This window comes from Lates calcarifer, linkage group LG4, assembly GCF_001640805.2.
Source record: "Lates calcarifer isolate ASB-BC8 linkage group LG4, TLL_Latcal_v3, whole genome shotgun sequence".
NCBI classification, from domain to species: Eukaryota; Metazoa; Chordata; class Actinopteri; family Centropomidae; genus Lates; species Lates calcarifer.
In genome coordinates, this window is record NC_066836.1 from 10,011,019 (window position 1) to 10,037,003 (window position 25,985).

A 25,985-nucleotide genomic window follows, 5' to 3' on the forward strand; every position below is an offset into this window, starting at 1 on the left:
TCTGATTGTATCCATTTTTATGAGAAAAAATTGATTTCATGTCAAACACAATCGTGATTATCATATTATCATTTCAGCAGCCCAAAATACAGCAGATTGCCAGGATTCCAAGACAATCCAAGAGACGAGTAAGTCTAAATCACAGATTTCCATTAAAATTAAAGACTGGTCATTTTTGATCATTGGCACATTTAGCCAAAACATTTGTGTTTTGGTTTAGATGCTATTCTGCTCTACACTAACAAAAAATTTGTTGTGGTGCTGCACCCAGTTGTATGTTTTGGTTGTATTAAAGCATGGGACATGGAACGCTCTACTGCTATTATTATTATTATTAATCAAGTGAGGACCAATGCTGATCATGCATGATGAAGCACTGATATGTTAATATTCATGAACTTCAAACTTTTTATGCAACCCTGCAGAAAACAATCATAATTCACGGTATATTCACTCATTTTTTTTCAAGAGGAATTTTGTTTGGTCCATGCTAATCATTACGCAGAAAACAGAAAAGATTTGGTACATGCCTACTATTTAATTCAAAATGATGATAAATGTTGCCAGTTGCTAAGGTTGCTTGGATTTAAAATAAGCAATGAATGCTGTGTTTGTAAGATTTCAAATGTGCTAGCTTGACTTAAAATACTGCAGGGTCTAAAAAAAGACTGAGATACTGCTTATCTCAGTCTCTAGTGGTTTTCTGTGTAACATGATACCTTTGACTAAGAGCTTGGCTGTTGACGTTAAACTGCCAGCTTTGAACATGACGGTGCCAGAGTCATCTGTGGCCAGGTTCTTTAAGGTGAGCGTGTAGATGTGGCCCTGGCTCAGCCCTATCTCACTAAAGGGGCTGTTCTCCAGCAAGGTGCCATCCAACCACCACTGCACCTTGCCAGGCGCCCTACCAGACAGCTGGCAGGAGAAGGTTGCCCATTCCCCAACAAAGACGTCGGTGGTCTTAAGACCAGAAACAATGAGGACTTCTTTCACTGTTGAGTGAAACAAAATATGCACACACTGAGCCTAAAACTTAGTCATTATCAGCATTATGCCAACTTAAAAGACAACATGATATCATACCAGAAGACAAGAAAATGTACCATCGAGGACAAACGCAAAAGTATTGAAGAGAGGCTACCTTTCACTGCCAAAGAAGCTGTAGTGAGCTGGTCTCCTGCGTCACAGGTGTAGTAGCCACTGTCTTCAGGCTCCAGGTTCTGTATACAGAGCTCTTGGACGCACCCTTTCTGCCTCATCTGATACTTCTTACCGGGCTGGAGGACCATGCCTCCTTTCCTCCACTCAACACGAACACCTGGCTTAGACACCTCACAACGCAGGGTGATATCATCACCCTCAATGGCGTCCTCGCTCGTGAGCTCTTTTTGGAAGAACACTGGGGCACCTGGTGAGAATTTGAAATGGGAAAGTTTGGCGTCAGATGTTGAGGTGACAAGTTTGGCATCAGACAGATGAGGTGACGAGATAAACATCTCTGAGGGACTTGAGACAAAAATTTTGTGGATGCATAGTGATGCCAGACTGGATGTGTGGTTGGTTTGAGGGAAGTGGAAGTTCAAGAATATTTGAGTTGTTCATTTCAATTCAATTTTGGTCCATAGTCTTGAATTTGATCAACAGGAAAGAGACTTATTTTAGAGGTGGCATCATTCTTTACCTTCCACGGTCAAGGTGACGTCACACTGTGCATCTCCGGTGTCACAGGTGTACGTTCCAGAGTCCTCAGGCACCACATTGTAGATACAAAGCTCATGGAAAGCTCCATTCTTCCTCAGGTCATACTTGAGACCTGCTTGGATGGCCATGTTGTTTCTGATCCAGATCACATTGGCCTTGGGGTCAGAGATGGTGCAGGCCAGAGTGACCGTTTCATCCTCTACTGCCACAGTGTTGTGCGGTTTCTCTAATATTAACACTGCAAATATGGGAAACCCAAAACTAGATTTAATAACAGTAGCATTTATATGTACCCCTCCCCCTGTCTTTTACAGCCCTGGCATTAATCATTTCAGAACTATATACATAAATAAATCAATGCATGCACTGATTACTGTATGCTGTCATACATCTTACAGCATAGTGAATAATGCTCTGACATTTAATCAGAAACAGATCTAGTGTCATTAAAAAAAACAAAGAAACCAAGCTAAAAAACAAACACTTGATAAGTGCTGAAAACTCTCTATCTTTAAGAAACTAACTGACAAAATTAAGTAGTTGCTTTAGTTAGGATTTTGAGGTTAGTATTTAGCATTTTTGGAGAACATTTCTAAAAGTTAGGATGTTGAAGATGATGGTGCCAGCAGATTTCCATTTGCCAAGACAAAGCTGTTTGATGGTTCGATGGAGATGGATGTGAGGATTAAAAACTCTCAAGTGATCACGTCATCCCCTTTACCTTTGGGTTTCTCCTCCACCAGCAGGCAGGCCACGCTCTTCTCTTCTCCCATGACAAAGGCAACATCTCCTGATTCGTCTGTGGTCACCATCTTCAGGACCAAACGGTGCACCTTGCCGTGGCTGCTCATTTGATTCAGGTCGTTATTCTGGAGAAGGTTGTCTCCAAGCCACCATTCCCCGTTTGCCACGCCTGAGTGTGAGAGCTCCACTTCAAAGACAGCGTCCTGCCCAGTGATTACGGTAATGTCGCAGAGTTCTCGGGTGATGCGCACACGCTCTGAGGGCAAACGGGATGAATTTTGAGTGATCAGACGTCAGCAGAGCTTCCAGAGAGCATCACTATGAGGGTGTGTCCATCATCAAGAGTCTAATTTTAATTCTCTCTTAACATTTCATTCCTCAAGTTTGATCTCAGGAACAATAATGTAGTACTCTGGCCTGTGCAACTGTAATGACAACTGATTACACTAGCATTAGGTTATCAACTACATGATAATATTTAAAATAAAACAGAAAAAAACTTTATATTTCCTGCATGTATATTGTAAATGTGATGACTCCCACCACATTACAGATCAGAAAATTCATTCATTCAAGTCAAGGAAAGTTACTATATGGCTGTGAAATCCAATAGCATAAAAAGACAAGTAGAAGACATGATCCAGTGATTTAGAATGGGTTGGGTGAATGTAAAATGAACTTCAGGAGGGATGAAGACGAGACGAGATGAGATGAGACATAGATGAGATGGTGCCATTACCTTTAACAGTCAGGGTAGCAGTGCTTTTCCTGTCCCCTGTGTCGCTGGTATAATCTCCACTATCCTCCACATTCAGCTTGTGTATAACCAGGGTGTGAGTAGTAGCTCTCTGCTCTATGGTGTACTTCTCCCCATGTGTGAGCACAGTTGAGCCCTTCCGCCAGGTCACCTTACAGTCAGGGCGGGACGTCTCACAGGACAGGGTGGCTTTGCCTCCTTCGGTGGCCTCTTGACTTTCCAGCTCCTTCTTGAACAGCACGGGTGCGGCTGCTAGAAAAACCATTATCGATTAGGATGAATTATCTAAGACTTTTCAGCAGTAAACACGGCCACCACAAAACACAATGTACTCAGAAGAGAGTTTTTAGTCATACTCACAATTTCAATAATTCCATACAATGGAGAAGCTTTGAACAGAACATTAACAGCACTGTTAAAAATCACTAGTTAACCTATACTTGACCCACTTTTTTAAGAGGCATTGATAGACTGAATAAAAAAGAAAAAAAAAAAATTGTCAAAGAGCACTGTAAAATAATATGAAGGATTTATCATTTCAAGTGCAGTATGCTAATGTGTAAACACTCTATTGACACAAAAGGTTATGGAAATGTAAATTTGGTTTTGTCACTTGAAATAAAGGAATAGAAGAGTGAAAAAAGTTGACAAAAGTTTAATCAACAAATAACATAGCATCTTCTTCAAACAATGAAGAACTGTTGATGCTGTGCATCAAAAAACTGTACTGCAAGAATTAAAGGTAAAAATATTGGTCAACAGGACCAATATGTAATTTAAATACAAGGTTTGAAAGAAAGAGGGAATGTGATTAGTTCAAATTCAAAGGAGGGAGGAGTGAACATGCATATACTACAGAAATGTGATGGAATATGCTGTGAAGTGCACAAGTTGTATGAATAAGAAAGTGAGATGAGAGTTGAACATGTCAAAACAAATCCAAGCATCCAAACTTTGGGATGCTCTGCAGGAAAGTTTTGAAAAGACAGAAGGCAAGTGTCCCATGAGAAGGAAGACAGGGAGTAAATGAACAGAGGAAACAGAGGAAGTCCAAATGTTACTGCAGAAGCAGCAGATTCTTGTCTTAAGAAATAAAGAGCTAAATGTCTCTCTTACCTCTGACTGTTAGAGACGCAGTGGAAGTGTGGTTTCCCACTGTGAAAGTGACTGTTCCTGAGTCAGCTGCGGTGACACCTCTGAGTGTGAGGCTGTGTACTTTGCCCTCAGCCTTGATCAGGTTCATTTCGTTATTCTGCAGTGGGACGTCCTCGAGTTTCCACTGGGCCAGAGGTGTCTCCTCATGAGAAACCACACACTCAAAGTGGACGTCTTCACCCTCACATACAACGCAGCTCTCCAAGAATTTCAGTATGTTGACCTCAACCTCTGTTTAGCAAATAAATTTCATTAAAATAGTCACATATCTATTGCCTGAAATGAAGTGTGCTTGACAAAGGCATGGCTGAAGTTGTGCAGTCTGTGATCAAAGTGTGATTAAATTCATAAAGATTTCTGTCAAGCTGTTATTGTGAGTACCAAGTGAAGAGAAACAGAGTTGGGTGTGTTATTTTTTGTGAGGAGAGAACAAAGACAGGCACAAATGATGAGATGAAATCAGTGATCAAGCTCAACAGAAAAGTGTTTGTGTGAATATTACAAGTGCTTTGAAAATAGTGAATGACAAAACAAGAACACACGTGGGATGAGAAATAATTCTTGAACATTCAAGTGCAGCCAAGAAGGACAGGACAGGACCTCCAGATGAAAGGTTGATGCACTTCACACTCAAGTGCTGCTTTGTAAGGCAGTCAACAAGACAGAGTGATGAGGGACGCGCAGAAAGATGCGACACAAGAGAGAGCATGAAAAAGAAAATGTTAAATAGAAAAACCCTACCCCGCACAGTGAGGACAGCTGAAGTCCTCTGACTGCCTGTGTCACAGGAGTACTCTCCTGAGTCAGCTCCCTGCAGTTTATAGACAACAAGCTCGACTACAGTCCCTTCCTGTTTCAACTGATACTTGCTGCTGGATTCAAGCACTCTGTCGCTGCACCTCCAGACCACACTGGCTCCTGGTTTTGTGGTCTCACAGCGAAGAATGGCTATTTCTCCTGCCTCTCTTTCGAGGTTCTGCAGCTGGGTTTTGAAAAGAACAGGCTGGGCTGCAGGGGAGAAAATTGAGGAAATGAGAGGGAAAAAATTTGGTGAACTGAAAGAAAACTGGCACAATTTGTAACCCACCACACATAAAACTACTGTGTTGGGTCAAAAAGTAAATAGTAAAGGTGGTCAGTCATATACACAGTCTCTTAGTCTCAAGTCTTAATCCTAATTTGGGCGACTAAAAATAAAGTAGCCCAAATTAAACTGTTCCTCACAGTAAAAGACAGTCTAACATAGCTTAAGCATAACTAAAAAAGCAACCAACATTAGGTAACATTAGATAAAAGCTTATCTTTTCATATTCTTTTCATTTAAAGTATCTTATATTTAATGTGTAATATTCACAGTAATAAAAAGGTCAAGTCTTTTCAAATTTCTAATAGGGGTTACAATACTGAAGTCTTTAATCCAACTCAAGTATCTCCACTGCAAACAAGAGTTTCTAGCCAGCGTACCCTTTACAGTTAGTTCTGCAGTGCTTTGATGGTCACCAGTGTCACATGTGTAACTCCCAGAGTCCGCTGGGTCTACATCATGGATTACTAGTGTGGCAACTTTTCCTGTCTGTCCAATTTCATACTTGGCACAAGAACATAGACCAAGCTGTCCTTTCCTCCACTCCAAAGGAACACCAGGTTTAGAGAGCTCACAGTGCAGGGTGACACTGTCGCCCTCGTCAGCTGTTAGGCTTTCCAGCTCTTTTGTAAATATGATTGGGGCAGCTGATGGGTGACAAGAAATAACCAGATTTTTAACCAGATCTACATTACAAAAGTCAAGAATGGCGATGAAGAGATGCAGTGAAATAAAGAATGAATATATGAAATGAAAGACTTCAAAGACAGAGGACAGAATGAGATGACGACATGTTCTCCATCCTACCATTTACTGCAAGAGAGGCTGAGCTTATTGTGTCCTCTGAACAGCATGAGTAGTTTCCTGTGTCTCCAGGTTTCAGATCAAAGATGTGTAGCTCATAACTGAATCCTGTTTGTCTCATTTGGTACTTTTCTCCCAAACTCAGAACTTGAGTTCCCTTCTTCCATTCGACAGGGAGTCCGGGTTTAGAAAGCTCACAGTGCAGAGTAACACTACCTCCCTCCTCAGCTTCCTGGCTTTCCAGGTCTTGAATGACTATGACTGGAAGAACTGGGGATTGAATACATGAGATAAGGTGTTGGCATGTACCTGTTGTAACCCACATGCTTTCAGATTGGATGCCAGATGCAGCCTATGGTATTCTGTTTAAAAAAAAATAAATTATAACTTACCTGACTGAGCATATGTTTATGTGTAAAAATAAGTAAAAACAAAAATATGAAATAAAACAAGGAAATATGTGACTTCTTTAATATGTATACGCACACTCGCAGACACATACACATAACAACACTGATGCACAGCCAATGATCCCTGCTCCCATTCAAAACAGGAGGCCAGCTAAGTGTTTATCGAGTCTGTCAAACCCAGCTCTTAATTATTCCCCTCTGCAAACAACAATCCAGAAAACAGCAAATCAGGCATTCACAACTGAATATGACGTGAGCAACAAGAAGCCAGACTGAATATACAGCATACAAAAACCCACATGGAAAAAAACAACAAAACTAAGGGGAAACAATATGCAGGTGCCACAAAAGTTCTACCTTCTCCTTTCACTTTGGCAACCAGCTTTGCAGGCTCTGGCTTTAGGTTGACTTCAGAGACAGCAGGCTTTTGTATCTCTGCAAGTGTAATTAATGTCATTAGACCTTACATTTCTGCTGTGATAAACACAGAGCAGCACAAACGTAAGAATATTAGTGGAATTTAAGATGAATAAAAAGGAACAAAGAATGTTGGTAAACTGATAAATTGCACAAAAACCACCAACAATACTGAAATCAGCAGAGAGCAATTGATTCACTCCAACTAAATGCAACTGCTAGTATGCAATTTATAAACTCATCAGGAGAACAAATGAGCCAGACTGTTGGCAAAACCCTCAAGACACAAAGATATTGTGTCTGGATGTGTAGCATATGCTATCAAAGAATGTGCTTTGGCAAAACCCCAGTATACAAAAAAACCTGCGGAATACAAACACAACTCCACTTACACACTTTACAAAATGTGTTCTTGGAGTTTCTATATAAAACTACCACATACCTTCAGCTCTCTTTTTGGATTCCTGCTTCTCAGGTTCAACTTTGGAGATCACTGCTGAAGCTGGTGACTTCTCTGCTGTAACTGAAGTTATTTAAATTTTAATTTAATTTACATAAACTGGAAATCTTAATCAACAGACTGTTTCCAAGACATCAAAATACCACAGAGACTGGATTTTAATGGAACGTGTCAAAAATCCTCACTTCTTGTGAAGATGATACAAACATTCATGCACAGTACACCATGAAGCAACAGCAACACGTGAAAAAACAACAGACAGTGCCATAACCAAGAGCCTTCTCTCAATTAAGAGACAATAGTAGCACAGTGACAAATGCCAACCAAACAACATCAATGAGTAGATTTCAGATAAAAAGGATATTCTCTTCTGTATAGTGAGGTAACACCTTAATCGAGGTTCAAACCTTCCACAGCTTTGCTAAGCTCTTTAATCTGTAATGTCACAGCTGCTGGAGCATTTGATGGCCTAACTGCTATGATAAAACCCTTAAGCCTGATCATACCTGAAACATGGTGCCCACAGAGCCCAAGCAGCCTCAGATCTTGTTTTCAGAGTCTATTAATCCAGTAAGCATTTGCTGAGTACACGTTATAGATCTTAAGCACTCAAACTGTGTCACAAGCCACGATATACCATACAATTCACAGAACAACATGTCTTAGGTAACATGCCCGCTGCTGACAGTCATCTACTAAATGTGATAATAGCTGCTTACAAATTTCATCATCATTTCATCATGTCACTTCCATCAAAAAACAAAAGAAGCAGTTAGAACAGTTAACAAAATGAAACACTGCAGTGCAAGGACAAATATCACATAGCAGCTGTAGCCAGACATCAATACAATATCCAATAGAATTCAATATTATACCATCTTTCACTATATTCATATTGTGATATCCTGTAAACATGACTTTAAGAGCTAATTTTACTTTACATTATTATTGTTTGTCAGTTGCCAGCCCCTCACAGCAACACAAATAAGCTACAGCCAAACATACAACAAGCTTAATACACCACAGAAAGTAGAAAGCATCAACAGACCATGAACACCTGCATTTGGTAACACAAGGCATGGGCAATGCGGCAGGAAACAATGAAGAAGCAGGAAGCTAAGAAGAGTTCAAATCCTTGCATACCTGCTACTGATCCTTTGGTCCCCTGCTTCTGGGCATCCTGTTTGACAGATAGTCCAGCAGCTGTCTTCTCAGCTGGGATAAAACACAACATTAACTTCACAATCTCATGAGTTTTATTACCTGAAGACAATTGCCAACCAGAGCCAGTAAAGCATACACAGTCACCAGTAAACCCAGTTTACCATCACTTGTTTACAACTTGGCATACTGATAGATGCCCTTATGTCACATTAAATATGTTGATGTCCACATAGTAAGTGTCAAAACAAGGGTAAGAAATATCTCTGACAACAGAAAGCAATGAAAATTAATAAAGCTACATGCAATGACAATGAAAGCCTCTCTCCTCTCTTCTCTCACAGATCATTATCAGCGGTCTAACACAAAGCAACAATCCAAACCAGTGCTGCCGTAAACATGTTCCACCTTCAACCCAGACCAGCAGTAAACAAGCCATTAAAACAACAGTGTTTGCCACAAACTGTAACTGACAGAATAGCAACAAATGTCAAAGCCAATAAAAAAAAACAAAAGTCACCTTCTTTATACATTTCAGACATTCATCAGGCAACACAACAAGCTGCACAGACAGTAAATCCAAACTGTACTGCCCCTGTATTTTCCAGTTATACAAGCCTGAGAATTATATATAAAACAAATAGCAGCCACACTTCCAGTAAGAACAGATGTCACAGTATCCGACAAAAGCCATGCAAATGTGTGTGTCATTACCTTCACCTCCCACTTTAAGCTGTTGTGAATCTCTCTGAATCTCCTGTTTGAGAAGCTGCTGTTTAGGAGCCTGTTCAGTAGCTGGCAGAACCACAGCTATGAAGTTGAACACAATATTGGTACATGTGATTCTCATATCTTACAATCAATCTTAGTCTCAGTCTTAAACGTTTTTTTTTTTAAAACAGTTGATAGGAACAAAGACGTGTCTCCAAACCAATCAGTCATGCAACACATTAATCCAGAGACCACAGAAATCCATAGATGTCTGGACTCAAATGGAGCAGAAGCACCAAAAATGACATAGACCATGACATTGAACAGGGGAACAAAGAAGCCACATTTACCAGCAGCCAGATGAAATGGATTTTAGGTAACAAATATAAAGGTAGGGTAAATCCCTAATCCCTGAAACAACAAGACACTATGTAAGCCGATTCATGACCCAACAAGTTTCTGTCTGTTAATACCAGTCAGAATCCAAGACTCAGCCAGTTTCTCACTTTTGGCCTCCATTTTTGAGGCATTGCACACATGGATTAATTATAAATGCACAAATAAACAAGCAAAGTTGATAATCTTCAGAAAATTACCTTCCACTGCTCCATTTATCTCCTGCCTGTTGTGTTTGTCTTTAGCAGCTATGGAGGGAGCTGCATGTGTCTTGGCTGAAAATATGACATGGGCATAGAAATGCTGCATAAAGTGTAATGGCAGGAATCTGTGACACTGGCATACCAACAGTATTTAATATGGGCAGCTGAGCCCAGCCTGTATAACTGCCACAAACACAAAGACCTTCAATCTCCTCAAACCACACAATGTAACAATAAACCATGCCACACAAGTAAATAATGCAGATATTAACTCCAACCAACAACATTGTCAAAGTATAATCATGCTACTTTTTGGCACAAATACAAGGGTTCCTATTTCTTCTTTCTGTGTTTTTTTTTAAACATTTGCTGGTTTGGTGCATATACTACAAATAAAACAATGACATAAAAATTAAAAGGAAATCCCATTATCAGACAGAAGCAACATTTAATACTGCAGAAGCGACCAAGAACGACCAAGTAAAATATCTGGTAAACCAGAAAGAAATAATGCCACAGGAACAGTTTTATCTCGCAGTGCATAAGCAAAGTATAGGGCCAATTTAAGGGCAGCCTGCACAGGGCAACACAAAGGCTATTATCAAGGTGGACAAAGCACAAAAAGCTGTAAATCAAGCCAGCACATTTCCACCGTCCCTCCGTACCTTCCATTGTTTCCCTGGTCTCCTGCCTTTTAGTTTCCAGTTTAGCTGCTGAAGGAGGAGCTGACAGCTTCACAGCTAGATAAAACAGTTGCAATTCAGAATGCTGTGACAGACTTTATTATCTGTAATGCTTTACCACTATAACTAAATATTGCCTTACAAAATGGCGCAGAACTTGAGAATTAAAATAATTTCACAAATCAGCAAGCACCATAACACATAGCTGATAACTACAAAGATCAATTGGCTTGTCTGATTAAATAGACGAAAACAGTTTATGGACCAGCATGCATACGTTATCTGTGGTCGACATTACAATCAACAAAAACAAACACAGAAGACATACAGACAGACAGACAAAAAGCAACAAACAAAGTCAACTAAAATGACATTTTTTTCTCAAATGCACAGTAAAAAAGGAAAAAAAAGAAAAAGTGAAAGATGTGATGAAAAATCTTCCAGAGAAGAGGCAAAATTCAAACTCATAGCATACTGCAGAAAAGCAATCCTGTGAAAGGCATTCTAGTGATTCATGAGTACAATGTGAAGAAGATATCCATGAAAGCTGGAAGAAAGCTGATATTTTATGCGCCAGCAAACTCAAAAAAAGACAGTGACAAAAATTTCATAGCAAAAGCAAGTTCTTCAATACAAGTGCTCAAGATCAGTTTAACAAAAATATATTTTCTATTGATTCAACATTAGTGCTTCAAGTACTCTTGGTTAAATCTAAACAATGAAAAAAATATGTTCCAACACAAAATGGAAGAAACTGGTTAGTTTTTCCACATTATAAAGACACATCTTAATATATTGTAGAGGTTTAAAATCACTAATCCTCCTACCCTTAACGTTGAGGCTAGCTGTGGTCTTCTGATCCCCACACACACAGCTGTAGTCTCCACTGTCTTCTGGTACAACTTTGTTGATCAGGAGTTCATTCACAGAGGCCTTCTGCTTCATCTGGTACTTCTCTCCAGACTTCAGGACCTGTGCTCCCTTCTTCCACTCCACAGGAACTCCAGGTTTAGAGATCTCACAATGCAGAGTAATGCTGGTTCCCTCCTCAGTCTCCTGGCTCTCCAACTTCTGTTTGAAGGTCACTGGTTGGGCTGAGAAGTTTTTGTTTGTTAGCAGTCAGTAGCATGCCTTAACATACAACACAAAAATACATATGTATAAAATGCAGAACACAACAGACAGATATTGACAATTTGCAATCTGTGACAACATGCAGATTTTGAAAGAAAATATCCATCCATCCAGTAGCTATAACATCCTTTGAGGGTTGTGGAAGGCTGGAGCCAATCCCAGCTGACACTGAGTGAGAATATCTAAATATGTACATACAAAACATGGTTCTATACAACTTTCCAAAAACATCCCATAAACAACCTCTTTAGTAATCCTCTTCCTACCCTTCACATTGAGGCTGGCTGTGGTCTTCTGATCCCCACACACACAGCTGTAGTCTCCACTGTCTTCTGGTACAAGTTTGTTGATCAGGAGTTCATTCACAGAGGCCTTCTGCTTCATCTGGTACTTCTCTCCAGACTTCAGGACCTGTGCTCCCTTCTTCCACTCCACAGGAACTCCAGGTTTAGAGATTTCACAACGCAGAGTAATGCTGGTTCCCTCCTCAGCCTCCTGGCTCTCCAACTTCTGTTTGAAGCTCACTGGCTGGGCTGAGCATTGATTAGCTGGTTAGTAGTCATTGGTATGCAGTATATAGAGTATCAAATTGGTAAAACACAGAACACAATAGACAGACATCGACTATTTGCAATCTGTGATGACATGCCAGCTCCAAAACAAAATATTCATCCATCCATCTATCCAGTAGCTGTACCACTTATCCCTTTAGAGCTGTGGGGAAGGCTGGAGCCAATCCCAGCTGACAACTGGTGAGACTGTCTAAATATGTACATACAAAATGTGGATCTGTCCAATTTTCTAAAAACCAATCCATGGGCAAACTCTTTAAAAATCCCCTTCCTACCCTTCACGTTGAGGCTGGCTGTGGTCTTCTGGTCTCCACACACACAAGTGTAGTCTCCACTGTCTTCTGGCACCACTTTGTTGATCAGGAGTTCATTCACAGAGGCCTTCTGCTTCATCTGATACTTCTCTCCAGACTTCAGGACCTGTGCTCCCTTCTTCCACTCCACAGGAACTCCAGGTTTAGAGATTTCACAACGCAGAGTAATGCTGGTTCCCTCTTCAGCCTTCTGGCTCTCCAACTTCTGTTTGAAGGTCACTGGTTGGGCTGAGCATTGATTAGTTGGTTAGCAGTCATTGGTATGCAGTATAGACGGTATTAAATGCTGTGACATACAACACAAAAATACATATGTATAAAATGCAGAACAGACAGATATTGACAGTTTGCATTCTGTGACATGCCGGTTCTGAAAGAAAATATCCATCCATCCAGTAGCTATACCACTCATCCTTTGAAGGTCACCTGGAAGGCTGGAGCCAATCCCAGCTGACATTGGGTGAGACTGCCTAGATATGTACATACAAAACATGGATCTGTCCAATTTTCTAAAACCAATTCATGGACAAACTCTAATAATCCTCTCCCTACCCTTAATGTTGAGGCTAGCTGTGGTCTTCTGATCTCCACACACACAGCTGTAGTCTCCACTGTCTTCTGGTACAACTTTGTTGATCAGGAGTTCATTCACAGAGGCCTTCTGCTTCATCTGATACTTCTCTCCAGACTTCAGGACCTGTGCTCCCTTCTTCCACTCCACAGGAACTCCAGGTTTAGAGATCTCACAATGCAGAGTAATGCTGGCTCCCTCCTCAGTCTCCTGGCTCTCCAACTTCTGTTTGAAGGTCACTGGTTGGGCTGAGAAGTTTTAGCTGGTTAGTGTCAGTGGCATGCCTTGACATACAACACAAAAATACATATAAAATCAGCCAAACACAGAACACAACAGACAGACATTGGCAATTTGCAATCCATGATAAATACCAACTCAAAAACATCCATCCATCCAGTAGCTATACCACTTATCCATTGGGGGTCATAGGGAGGTCATTGGATGAGTGTTTAAATACATACATACAAAATCTGTTACTGTGCAATTTTCCACAAACATTCCATGGACAAACTCTTTAATAATCCTCTCCCTACCCTTTACATTGAGGCTAGCTGTGGTCTTCTGGTCTCCACACACACAGCTGTACTCTCCACTGTCTTCTGGTACAACTTTGTTGATCAGGAGTTCATTCACAGAGGCCTTCTGCTTCATCTGATACTTCTCTCCAGACTTCAGGACCTGTGCTCCCTTCTTCCACTCTACTTGAACTCCAGGTTTAGAGATCTCACAACACAGAGTAATGCTGGTTCCCTCTTCAGCCTTCTGGCTCTCCAACTTCTGTTTGAAGGTCACTGGTTGGGCTGAGTATTAATTAGTTGGTTAGCAGTCAGGAGCATGCTATAACAAACATTTTTTTTTTAATGTTTAACACAGAAAACAGACACAGAACCCCAAAACAGACACTGTCAGGTTGCAATTGACAATGTCATGTATAGGAGATTCCACAATAAATGTGTCTAAATATGTACATATAAAAACCTGTTGCATACACTTTCTCAAAAATGTTCCAGGGACTAACTCCTACCCTTCACGTTGAGGCTAGCTGTGGTCTTCTGATCCCCACACACACAGCTGTAGTCTCCACTGTCTTCTGGCACAACTTTGTTGATCAGGAGTTCATTCACAGAGGCCTTCTGCTTCATCTGGTACTTCTCTCCAGACTTCAGGACCTGTGCTCCCTTCTTCCACTCCACAGGAACTCCAGGTTTAGAGATTTCACAATGCAGAGTAATGCTGGCTCCCTCCTCAGTCTCCTGGCTCTCCAACTTCTGTTTGAAGGTCACTGGTTGGGCTGAGAAGTTTTAGCTGGTTAGTGTCAGTGACATGCCTTGACATACAACACAAAAATACATATGTATAAAATGCAGAATACAACAGACAGACATTGGCAATTCGCAATCCATGATAAATACCAACTCAAAAACATCCATCCATCCAGTAGCTATACCACTTATCCATTGAGGGTCATAGGGAGGCTGGAGCCAATCCAAGCTCACATTGGATGAGTGTTTAAATACATACATACAAAATCTGTTACTGTGCAATTTTCCAACATACATTCCATGGACAAACTCTTTAATAATCCTCTCCCTACCCTTTACATTGAGGCTAGCTGTGGTCTTCTGATCTCCACACACACAGCTGTAGTCTCCACTGTCTTCTGGTACCACTTTGTTGATCAGGAGTTCATTCACAGAGGCCTTCTGCTTCATCTGGTACTTCTCTCCAGACTTCAGGACCTGTGCTCCCTTCTTCCACTCCACAGGAACTCCAGGTTTAGAGATCTCACAACGCAGAGTAATGCTGGTTCCCTCTTCAGCCTTCTGGCTCTCCAACTTCTGTTTGAAGGTCACTGGTTGGGCTGAGTATTAATTAGTTGGTTAGCAGTCAGGAGCATGCCATAACAAATTTTTTTTTAATGTTTAACACAGAAAACAGACACAGAACCCCAAAACAGACACTGTCAGGTTGCAATTGACAATGTCATGTATAGGAGATTCCACAATAAATGTGTCTAAATATGTACATATAAAAACCTGTTGCATACACTTTCTCAAAAATGTTCCAGGAACTAACTCCTACCCTTTACATTGAGGCTAGCTGTGGTCTTCTGATCTCCACACACACAGCTGTAGTCTCCACTGTCTTCTGGTACAACTTTGTTGATCAGGAGTTCATTCACAGAGGCCTTCTGCTTCATCTGGTACTTCTCTCCAGACTTCAGGACCTGTGCTCCCTTCTTCCACTCCACAGGAACTCCAGGTTTAGAGATCTCACAATGCAGAGTAACGCTGACTCCCTCCTCGACTTCCTGGTTCTTCAGCTTCTGTGTGAAGGTCGGCGGCAATGCTGTGCAACCAAGTTTTCATTACTTGACTCAAAATCAGTTGAAATAAATAGCTTAACAAAACTTTTAACAAAACATGACAAAAACAAACACACGTGGAACTCTTTTGGGAAATAAAACATAATCATTTCCTGTAAGACTTTGCTGAATCCATACCATTGACTTTCACAGTTGCAGATGTCTTCTGATCCCCACAGACACAAGAGTACTCTCCACTATCTTCAACTTTCAAATCTTTAATATGAAGTTCCAAAGAGCTGTCCTGCTGCTTCATCTCATACTTCTCTCCAGCTTTCAGAATTTCAGAGCCTTTCTTCCACTGAACATCAGCTGCAGGTTTTGATAACTCACAGCGAAGAGTCACAGTCTCCCCTTCTTTTTTATCCTGGTTCTTGAGCTTTTCTGTAAAACTGGCGGGCAGGGCTAAAACAAAATGAACAACAAGGTGAATATATAAACATTGTGGCATTTTGTTGGGTTGTGATGGAGGATGGAAAACGATAGAGGCGAAGATGATGAATGATGAAATGCTCCTGTTGTCCAACATCACCCTTTATGAAATGCACAAAAGATAACGAACATAGGAAACATTCATTTATGCAGTGAGTCAAGACAGTGCATTTGTGAACGGGTCACCTGGATGGATGTCATTCATATTTTTGCAAATGTGCAAACAGTCTCTCGGTCATACAAATCCCAAGACAAAGAGGACAGAAATGGCATGAACTCAAGAGCTACGCAGATCCTTTAGTAATACACTCACAAAGCAAGGCACTGAGAACCATTTTCCATAGAAAAATACATAATATGTAGTAACAATTCTTCTAATCTATGACATGTGGGACCCATATACTTTCTGATCCCCAGCAACCACAGAGATATTGCTTGAGTCCCTTGGAGTCAGCTCTCAGTATTCTACAGGATATACTACTGTAGAACCTGAATATCACTTGGCTGCAGGGGGGGAGTGACCTAAGCACTATTATAAACTAGACAGATCACAGTAGGGCTGACACAGCAAACAAATGTAGCAAATTCCCCTTCAAAACACATCCCATATTTTTGTTTTCTCCACAGTAACCACAGCGTTGCTTTTAGTAGTAGTAAAACCAAACCAAAAAAAGAGGTAAATCAATATGGCATTCACTTCCTGTGGCATGACCAAATTTAAACAGGAACAAAATAGTACTGAACACAGGCGCACACAGATCTTGACAGCCTTCAATAGATGTTACAAAAAATATGCAAAATGCAATAACAAGGCAATTGTCTCAGCTTCATCCTTGCACCCTAGCACCCTGTAAATAATGACTTAGCATTAATTATGTTCTTCTAAACCTCATCATATCTTCCAAAGGTGAGACCTTGTAGACATGTCTATTCAATTATCTCTTTGAACAGAATTCATAAAGATAATTGGCTATGCAGGACAAAAACTTACCCCAACCTTGTACAGATAGACACTTAAGTCCTTACCTTTGACTGTCACCTTTGCCATGCTCTTAGCAGTGCCCACGTCACAAGTGTAGATATCGGTGTCTTTCTCCTCCAAACGTTTGATGGTGAGAGTTAAGACCCCCTCTTTCTGGGACATCTCATATCGACCGCCAGCCTTGAGCTCTGTGTGACCTTTAAGCCATATCACCACGGATGGGGTCTGGGCTGTCTCACACTGCAATGTCACAGAGCCCTTCTCATCTGCTTGGCTGTCCTTTAGTGGTTTGATGAATTTATGGATTGGTTCTGTAAAAAGAGAACAACCTCACTAAAATTTATATGCGCCGTTTGGATTTGCAAGATTGCTCTACAGTTTCTGCAAACAAAGTTGAGCTCATACTAAAAATAAGAACTACAGTAAGATGGAAGTAAAGTAATTTCCGTCTTACCCTTGATTTCCAGTTGGGCCCTGGTGGTCGCACCACCAACAACTTCACAACTGTACTCTCCAGAGTCTTGAGCAGAGACATTATGGATTGTGAGCTTCATGACCTTATCTTCTTGGCTGATGTCATACTTCTGGCTCTTTTTAATGGCTCTGTCTTCCTTGGCCCACTTTACTGTGGAACTAGCCTGTGTCACCTCACAGGTAAATACAGCATCTTCCCCTTGAACAGCACTAACGTTCTGTAGTCCTCTGGACACAGATGAGGCTCTGCCTGCACCAAGGGATGACAACATGTTTATATTAATACCTTAATCTTTTTGTAACTTTGTCAAGGTCTCTTCAAATAGATATGAAGCTTACCTTCAACAGTTAATGTTGTTTTAGAGCTCAGGTCTTTAATTTTGAAGACCACTTCACCAGCATCAGCAGGGGTGACATCCTTAATGGTTAGCATGTACTTGCGGCCTTTACTGATAACCTTAAAACGGCCTCCGTTTGAAATGGTTTTACCATTAAGAGTCCACGAGCACTCATCCGTGCTCTCACGAGACAGAATGCACTCAAAGTTGCATGTCTCTCCCTCGTTCACCTCAGCTGACTTCAGCCATTTGGTAATTCCAATGCCAATCTCTAAATTTGGGACAGAGAACATAAGGTGGTGAAGATGCTTAACAAAACCATATGTATCCAGGCTAACACTGTAAGACTGTACATCTCTAACAACAGCACCAACCTCTTACAGTGACCTTTGCTTTAGAAACCTCAGTTCCGAGATCGCAAGTGTACTCCCCAGCGTCATCTTTGGTGACATCCTTGATGATCAGTCCCAAGGACTTGCCCGTGTGAAGGAGCTCATACTTTGGTCCAGCCTTCAAGACTTTACCCTCTTTTCTCCATATGGGAGAAACCCTGGGCTTAGACGCCTCACACGCCAGAGTTATCATGCCTTTCTCCTCTCCGATGATATCGTCCAGAGACTTGAGGAACACTGCACGCTTCTCTGCAGGGCGATTGAGAACATAAAGAATGGTCATCATCATCATTTTATGTGACAAACCTTTTTTTGTGCTTGTAAACATAGTGAGTGATAGTTCTTACCTTTAACCTTAAGTGTAACAGACTCTTTCACCTTGCGTACTTGAAAGGTGATAGTGCCCCCATCCTGGGGTGCCAAGTTCTTCAGTGTGAGCTTGTGAACCTTCCCCTCGTGAGTGACTGTGTTAACTTCGTTAGTAAAGAGCACCTTGTCATTCAGAAGCCACTGTGCCTCTTCATCTGCATAGTTAATCTCACATGTGAACACTGCATCATTGTCTTCATCAACCTCTGTGTTCGACATGTGCTTGGTGATTTTAATTTCACGCACTAGATGGAAGAAATAAGACAGTCGTTTTAGTTTAGTTCAAAGACCATGTTAGTCCAAAACAATTTGAAAACAGCTGCTTTATGAGATGTGTTAATAAGACAATGCATAAATGTTTTGTGATATCCACACTGTACCTTCAACAGTAAGTTTGCCTTTGGTCTCAGCTGGTCCAGACTGACAGCGGTACTCTCCACTGTCTTCCTCAGTTAACCTCTGAATGGTAAGTTGAGCCCTTGTAGCATCTTGCTTCATGTTATACTTGTCTGATGCTGTCAGAGGTACCTGTCCTTTAAACCAGTTAACCTCTTTGGGCGGTGCGGAAAACTTGCAGGTTAATATGGCAGAGCTTTTCTCTTTGGCCTTCACATCTTTGATGGGCTCTGCGATCTCAAGTGGTCGCTCTGAATGTGAGGAGCAATATTTGATTAGGTTTAACAGGACTTTGCTGGAAATATTTATCAGTATTAACAGATTATGAATCATTATAACCAACTGCTGTATCAACTACTGTACTGTATCATTATAACCAACTATTGTATCAACGTGCAGCTGAACATATTTACCTTTGACTGTGAGTTGAGCAAGAGATTTGCTCTTCCCAGCTGTGAACTGCACAGGTCCCGTCATCGATGCTTTGGTCTTTTTGAAAGTGAGACGGTGCAAAGTGCCCTCTTTCTCCATTTCAACGTCAGTGCTCTCCTGCACAGCGACTCCATTCAGTGTCCATATAGGAGGTTTCACCAGTTCCATACTGATTTCAACTTCGAAAACAGCTGCAAATGGTTCTGTCACTTCTACTGAACTAAGCTCTCGCACAATGCTGATGGACTGCTCTGGAGGGGTCACAAAAAGAAAACACTTTAGTTAGAAGTCACTGAAATTATTTTGTAAAATAAAAGTAATGTAGATTTATAGTAAAGACCCAAATCAAACTGCAAATCCCATTTACTGTACATTCTTGTCAAACTCTAGTGGTGAGAAATCAAGAAATAGCATCCAATATTTTACATGTGCTATAAAACTAAACTTGCAGGAACTTAAATCGGTAATTAGGTATTAGGTAATACATGAGTGAGCACTTTAGATTTTTGTTATTCCAGGCAATAGGAAAAGAATCAAAATAAAAATTATAGTAATCTTTGAAAAATGTTTGTTTAATAATAGCCCCTGTTTGCACAAGGTCCCCAAAGCTAAAGCTAAATTACAGCTCTTGTATGATAATCCACTGTGAGAAATGTGTTTGAAATTATACAGTTAACTTGAAATTAACAAAAACCGGTGTTTTTACTTATTTTGCCCAATGTGACATTTCGCCCTCCTGTGTGTTTTGTTACACCTGTTAGCACAGTTTTAATTTCTCTTGAAATATGAATTTCCATGTTAATTCATTTCTCAGGTCTGGCTTATTGCAAAACAGCCAAGAAATAAATCAACATTATGTTCCATATTTCCCATTAGTACAATATTTTCAGATAGATTTTGTAGGTAGACAGACAAACAAATACCTCATTGACTGGGAGTCTGATGGCTTGTTTTGTGTGAATACTTTGAGTATGTATATGTATTTACACAATCATACACATAAGTGCCCTACAACTGCTAAACCTCACACTAAGTTTACAATCGACCTTTGTCATCTTCCATGGTGTTACCTTCTACAAGCAGTTTGCAGGATGTCTTGTCATCAGTGGCGTCACAGGTGTATGTGTCTTCGTCTCCGGAGTCCACATCATTGATGGTGAGTTTTCGGTACACGTCCTCACTTTTGATTTCGTACTTCTTGCCGGGTTTGATCTCCAGCTTGTTCTTGTACCACTTCACCTTCGCACTGGCACGTGACACTTGGCATTCAAGATGACCACGATGCTTATACATCGCTATCTTATCCCTGAGTTTCTTCACAAACTTGACAGGCAGCTCTACAGTAACAATAACACTGAATCAGTGAAAACTATCGTGTTTGCCACAAAAGGAACATTAATGGCTATGAAGGCCTTGCCAAAGCCCTTGCCTAAGCGCACTACAGAACAGGCAATGTTCATAACTGAATTATGGTCAAGCCAGAGCAAATGAGGCTGAAATGTAATGGCATATTGATGATTTTGATGCATAACTGGTGCCAACACTTTTTGCAAAAGCTAAAGCAGCAGAGTCTATAATGACACACTACATTAAATAGGAACCACTGTGTGTCAGTCATTTTTTGTTTACATCTCAGCTGCTGAATTACATCCAGCAAGACACTAACTGATGCAACTTAAAGCAACTTATGATCAACTGATAGCAAAGTATGCCAGTATTTATGCCTTCAGCATAATTTTGGGTAGATTTTTTTCACATGTCTAGAGATTTCCAGTCATTAAATGACCTCAACATGTCCAAAATCACTGGAGCAATGACGTCATCTGTATAAACCATCACACAGATGTTTACCTATATTCAATCAAGAAAGAAATCTATGACAAAACCCCTGGGAAATGATCCTAGACCTCAGCTAGTCACCACAAGAGTTGTGTTCCCTTTGCCATCAGGCCTCAATGAGGCATAACAATGTAAATGCAAGCTGCAACTGGATTTTCTATCTCACCAGACTAAATATTATAATCCCACTGGTTTTGACAAAATGAATAGAGAATCCACTTGCAACCACATCTGTACATTGTGATATAATAGTTAAACAATCCATGCAACAGTATATACAATATTTGCTGTGATTTTAGTACATAACACCTTGATTCATTTACCTTTCACTTTAAGTTTTGCAGTTGAAGAGGCCTTCTCAGCTGTAAATTTAATCTCACCCATATCTTCTGGGGAAACTGACTTAAACAGCAACACATAGGTTCGGCCTGGAATAAGACAGAAGACAGCATATAGAAACAAAATATTATTAGTGATTATCATTATTCAGATAGATTCTATAACTTTGCATAGAGCACAGGTAGATGAGCACATTATTATAAATCACTTGAGATCTTACCCTCCTGTCTCATCTTGATGTTGTCACCAGCTTTGAGTTTAGCACTCCCTTTGTGCCACTGACAGTCCACTTCATCGTGTGAGATTTCACAGACGAAAGTGGCACTCTCCTTCTCCATCACTTCCACATCCTCCAGTTTTTTAATTATCTTGATTTCTCTGGCTGCAGGGAAACATTTTAAAGATGTTTTTATATCATGGGTATCAGTAAACTGTGCCCTAAGTAACAGTACAATGTTTACCATGGACAGTGAGCTTGGCAGCGGTGTTGTCATCAGTAGTACGACAGATGTAAGAGCCTGTATCTTCAGGGGTGCATTTGTTGATGACCAAAGTACGCTTTCGGCCCGAGGAATGGATGCTGAAGTTTTTCCCTGGTTTCAGTTCTGCATCATCCTGAAGATAATGTTTTCCAGAAGGTTACACATGCTCCATACAGTTTTTCAGTCTTGTTATTTTACTCTGCAGACAGCTCAAACCCTTTCTCACCTTGAACCATTTAACATCTGCATTTGTTCTGGACACTTCACATTCAAACGTAGCTTTCTCCTTCTCAGGAACACTGATATCCATCATGGGCTTGGAGATCATTGCTGGAGGTTCTGTAAAATCAACAATCATTGTGGACGTGAAGTTAATTGGTACTACACAGTAAGTGACAACTGGTCAGCCAACTACTACTACTGACAGAGGACCAGACGGACTAACAGGCCCTTACCTGTGATAATCAGTTTCCCAGAAGTATGGATGCCCTCTGCATGGAAGGCAATAGTTCCTGCATCCTCCCTCTTGAGATTGGACAACGTAAGGGCGTGCTTCTTTCCCAGAGCCGTGATACGGCAGTTTGCCCCCGACCTCAGCTTGGCCCCATCCCTGGTCCAGGAGCCATCGACATCAGCCTGGCTCAGTTCTACCTCAAGTGTTACTGTCTCTGTCTCATGTGCCTTGGTTTCTGCTAGGCCCTTTATTACATGGATCTTCTTCACTGAAGAGAGGAGGAAGAAATGTTGGAGTGTTAGCATGCAGGCATGTTGTCCTAGCTTATAACTCAAAATTTATAGCCAAACACACATCACACTTTTTGGGTTAAGATATGTGCTTAAATACTGTATATTGTATCTTAAAACAAATGTAAGGGACAAGTCTTACTCTCTACACTGAGTTTGGCCTGCGTCTTATCATCCAAAGTTTCACAGGAGTAGATGCCACGGTCAGCGTGAGTCACGCTCTTGAAGACCAGAGCCTGCTTGGCTCCATCTACCCGAATCTCCAGGTTTCCTGCAGGCTGCAGCACTACACTGTTCTTCATCCACCTGACTTCATTTGATGCTTTACTGAGCTCCACCTCCAGCTTCACTTCGCTCTGCTCCTCCACTGTCAGGTTTTCTAGCTTCTTCTTAAAAGTCACAGGCTCATCTAAATGGGGCACACAGAAGTGTTGACATTAATAAGGAAATTATATTACTCCAACATACATAAAATAGATATTTTAACACTAAATACAAAGTCTTACGTTGCACTTGCAGGGTTGCTTTGCAGCTTTTGCCTTCTGCATCAACACTAATCTCTCCAGCATCTTTCTGGGTGACAGAGGTGACGGTGAGTGAGTGACTGTTGCCACCGTGCTCAATCTTATACTTCAGCCCAGCAGTGACGGGAATACTGTTGTGGAACCACTTAACGTTGACGTCGGCTGGGGTGACAGCACACTTGAAAATGGCATCTTTTCCCTCCATTGCAGCCACATTGTTCAGTTTGGCAGTCAACCTCACCAGTCTGGGCGCTGAAAGGAATGAGTGACATAAAATGAAGCTGAGTTCCAACTTTGAAATGGTGAATTTTTCAGTATTAGCCACAGATCTTAGTTAAATGGTGAATTACCTTTGGAGGAGACTTTAGCAGAGGTCTTGTCATTGCGACATTCACAGCTGTATTCTCCCTCATCTTCCTTAGCCATGCCGGTCACAGTGAGAACCCGCTTGGCGCCGTCTGTCCTGATGCAGTACCTGCCTCCAGGTTTTATCTCACGACCATTATGGTGCCAGATGACATCCCCCGAGGCTTGATTTAGTTCACACATCAGGCTGAACGTGCCCCCCAGCTCCACATCAACAGATTTCAAGGGGACAACAAACTTCAAAGCTGAATCTGAAATGAAAACAGAGGGGTTGGATGTCGAAGCAGAATCTGGCAGATGCAGACATCTACACAGCAGTTATCAGGTTATAAACTTTTCTATGACCTACCTTTAACCTGAACTTTGAACTCCAGTTTGTCATCAGCAGTTTGACAGGAGTATATTCCACTGTCTTTGGCTTCGGTGGATTTTACGATCAGAGTGCGAGAGCGGCCATCTTTTTTCATCTCATACTTGCTGCTCTCCTTGACCTCCACACCATCTCTAAACCACTTCACACTGCCACTCTCTGTGGTCAGCTCAGTGGTCAGAACAATGTTTTCACTTGCTTGAACTACACATGTGTCCTTGACAGGCTTCTTCTGGAACTTAACAGCTGCATCTACAGAGAGATAAGAACTTCTTTTCAGTAGCTTTCTTATCAATCTTGTGGCAAAATTAATCGTATTTAAAATATACTTTACCTGTCACCTGCAGCTTGAATACAAGCTTCTCTGTTCCAGCCTCACATGTATACTCTCCAGCGTCTTTTTTCTCCATTTTTTCGATCACCAGCTCACGACTCTTGCCCTTTGACTCCATGTGAACTGCTTTGCTGGAAGTGAGCAGCTTGCCGTCCTTGTACCATTTCACCTCTGTCTTGGAATCAGAAACCTCACAGCTCAGAGTGGCTTTCTGGGAGAGAGTGGCTCTCACCTCTTTTTGGACTGACTCCTTGTTAGAGAAGCCAGCTGGGGCATCTGCAAAGTAAATAAAAAATGTGATGTAAAGGAATGACAGCAAATCAGACGACCCAAAAAATACACGGACACTGCCAAAACCTTTCAGCTGCAGTGAACAGACTTAATAACAAATAAAACAAAGTAAATTCAAATTTGCATACTCTAGGAAATTCTAGCAACATCCTGTTCCTCCTACCTGCCACCTGTATCTTAAAGACCAACTTGTCAGTCCCAGCCTCACAGATGTACTCTCCAGCATCCTTCTTCTCCACGCTGTCGATCACCAGCTGGCGACTCTTGCCCTTCGACTCTACATGGATTGTCTTGCTAGAAGTGAGCAGTTTGCCATCCTTGTACCATTTCACCTCTGTCTTCATATCAGCTACCTCACAGGTCAAAGTAGCTTTCTGGGAGAGAATGGCTTTCACCTCCCTTTGGACAGACTCCTTGTTGGAGAAGGCTGACTTGAGTTGGACATCTAAAAAGGTATTAATGAAAAAACACCTTCATTTCGACACATCTGCACAAAAAACATAACCAATAAAACAGCAACAGAGATTGAATAAAGTGGACAAATGTGCTATATTTGAGATTAGCAAATACTACTGCCACTACTACATTCATAAAAAAAGAACGACAGTATGCACAAATGTGTGATAACAGTAACAAATGATAACAATCCAACCAAACCAAGCATTTAGGCAAAACTAAAAAATCATATCTCCACTGCAGCTGTTTTTCAGCTTTGTTCTGACTCACCTAAAATCTTCTTTCAGACAGGCAGACAGACATACTAGATTTGCACAAGTCACATCCCACTCACATATACCATTCCCATTACTGTCCTCATACCTGTCATCTGTACTTTAAATGCCAATTTTTCTGTCCCGACTTCACAGATGTACTCTCCCGCATCTTTCTTCTCCACGCTGTCCATCACCACCTGACGAATCTTGCCCTTTGATTCCAAGCGAACTGTTCTGCTGGGACTCAGCACTTTGCCATCTTTGTACCATTTCACCTCTGTCTTGTTATCAGCTACCTCACAGCTCAGAGTGGCTTTCTGGGAGAGAGTGGCTTTCACTTCTTTCTGGACAGATTCTTTGTTGAGGAAAGCAGACTTAGCTGAGATTTCTGTGGAGGTGACTGGAAAGAAGTGTGGCGGGGATACAATTACTAACACAAAATCAGTCTGGACTCTAAAACCACAAAACAAACACTGCTCTGGCTGAACTGAAAACACACAAGCAAACTTTACAGATGTAGAAC

At 41.2% G+C, this 25,985-nt stretch overlaps 1 protein-coding gene across 16 annotated transcripts in view; it reads right to left on the bottom strand.

Annotated features, from left to right (window-relative positions):
- obscnb (obscurin, cytoskeletal calmodulin and titin-interacting RhoGEF b) overlaps nucleotides 1–25,985 on the bottom strand; it is a 54,471-nt gene that overhangs the window by 18,163 nt on the left and 10,323 nt on the right. For 2 of the 16 annotated variants that reach the window (XM_051069949.1, XM_051069948.1), the window contains exons 13-55: nucleotides 25,569–25,862; nucleotides 24,913–25,194; nucleotides 24,459–24,734; nucleotides 24,104–24,376; nucleotides 23,739–24,005; nucleotides 23,371–23,640; nucleotides 23,007–23,273; nucleotides 22,576–22,842; nucleotides 22,347–22,459; nucleotides 22,100–22,253; nucleotides 21,859–22,020; nucleotides 21,623–21,727; nucleotides 20,531–20,797; nucleotides 19,442–19,711; nucleotides 19,013–19,279; nucleotides 18,611–18,877; nucleotides 18,246–18,512; nucleotides 17,873–18,142; nucleotides 17,514–17,783; nucleotides 17,104–17,370; nucleotides 15,784–16,050; nucleotides 15,363–15,629; nucleotides 14,875–15,141; nucleotides 14,305–14,571; nucleotides 13,814–14,080; nucleotides 13,259–13,525; nucleotides 12,668–12,934; nucleotides 12,087–12,353; nucleotides 11,514–11,780; nucleotides 10,669–10,743; nucleotides 10,001–10,075; nucleotides 9,408–9,503; nucleotides 8,676–8,747; nucleotides 7,515–7,595; nucleotides 6,249–6,515; nucleotides 5,822–6,088; nucleotides 5,099–5,365; nucleotides 4,319–4,588; nucleotides 3,185–3,454; nucleotides 2,423–2,701; nucleotides 1,682–1,939; nucleotides 1,142–1,408; nucleotides 720–992 (exon numbers count right to left, since the gene is read on the bottom strand). In XM_051069949.1, the coding sequence (XP_050925906.1) occupies nucleotides 720–992; nucleotides 1,142–1,408; nucleotides 1,682–1,939; nucleotides 2,423–2,701; nucleotides 3,185–3,454; nucleotides 4,319–4,588; nucleotides 5,099–5,365; nucleotides 5,822–6,088; nucleotides 6,249–6,515; nucleotides 7,515–7,595; nucleotides 8,676–8,747; nucleotides 9,408–9,503; nucleotides 10,001–10,075; nucleotides 10,669–10,743; nucleotides 11,514–11,780; nucleotides 12,087–12,353; nucleotides 12,668–12,934; nucleotides 13,259–13,525; nucleotides 13,814–14,080; nucleotides 14,305–14,571; nucleotides 14,875–15,141; nucleotides 15,363–15,629; nucleotides 15,784–16,050; nucleotides 17,104–17,370; nucleotides 17,514–17,783; nucleotides 17,873–18,142; nucleotides 18,246–18,512; nucleotides 18,611–18,877; nucleotides 19,013–19,279; nucleotides 19,442–19,711; nucleotides 20,531–20,797; nucleotides 21,623–21,727; nucleotides 21,859–22,020; nucleotides 22,100–22,253; nucleotides 22,347–22,459; nucleotides 22,576–22,842; nucleotides 23,007–23,273; nucleotides 23,371–23,640; nucleotides 23,739–24,005; nucleotides 24,104–24,376; nucleotides 24,459–24,734; nucleotides 24,913–25,194; nucleotides 25,569–25,862 (10,095 nt within the window). The remainder of the gene's footprint in view (nucleotides 1–719; nucleotides 993–1,141; nucleotides 1,409–1,681; nucleotides 1,940–2,422; nucleotides 2,702–3,184; nucleotides 3,455–4,318; nucleotides 4,589–5,098; nucleotides 5,366–5,821; nucleotides 6,089–6,248; nucleotides 6,516–7,514; nucleotides 7,596–8,675; nucleotides 8,748–9,407; nucleotides 9,504–10,000; nucleotides 10,076–10,668; nucleotides 10,744–11,513; nucleotides 11,781–12,086; nucleotides 12,354–12,667; nucleotides 12,935–13,258; nucleotides 13,526–13,813; nucleotides 14,081–14,304; nucleotides 14,572–14,874; nucleotides 15,142–15,362; nucleotides 15,630–15,783; nucleotides 16,051–17,103; nucleotides 17,371–17,513; nucleotides 17,784–17,872; nucleotides 18,143–18,245; nucleotides 18,513–18,610; nucleotides 18,878–19,012; nucleotides 19,280–19,441; nucleotides 19,712–20,530; nucleotides 20,798–21,622; nucleotides 21,728–21,858; nucleotides 22,021–22,099; nucleotides 22,254–22,346; nucleotides 22,460–22,575; nucleotides 22,843–23,006; nucleotides 23,274–23,370; nucleotides 23,641–23,738; nucleotides 24,006–24,103; nucleotides 24,377–24,458; nucleotides 24,735–24,912; nucleotides 25,195–25,568; nucleotides 25,863–25,985) is intronic. The other 14 variants (XM_051069952.1, XM_051069951.1, XM_051069950.1 and 11 more) reach the window with 13 other exon arrangements.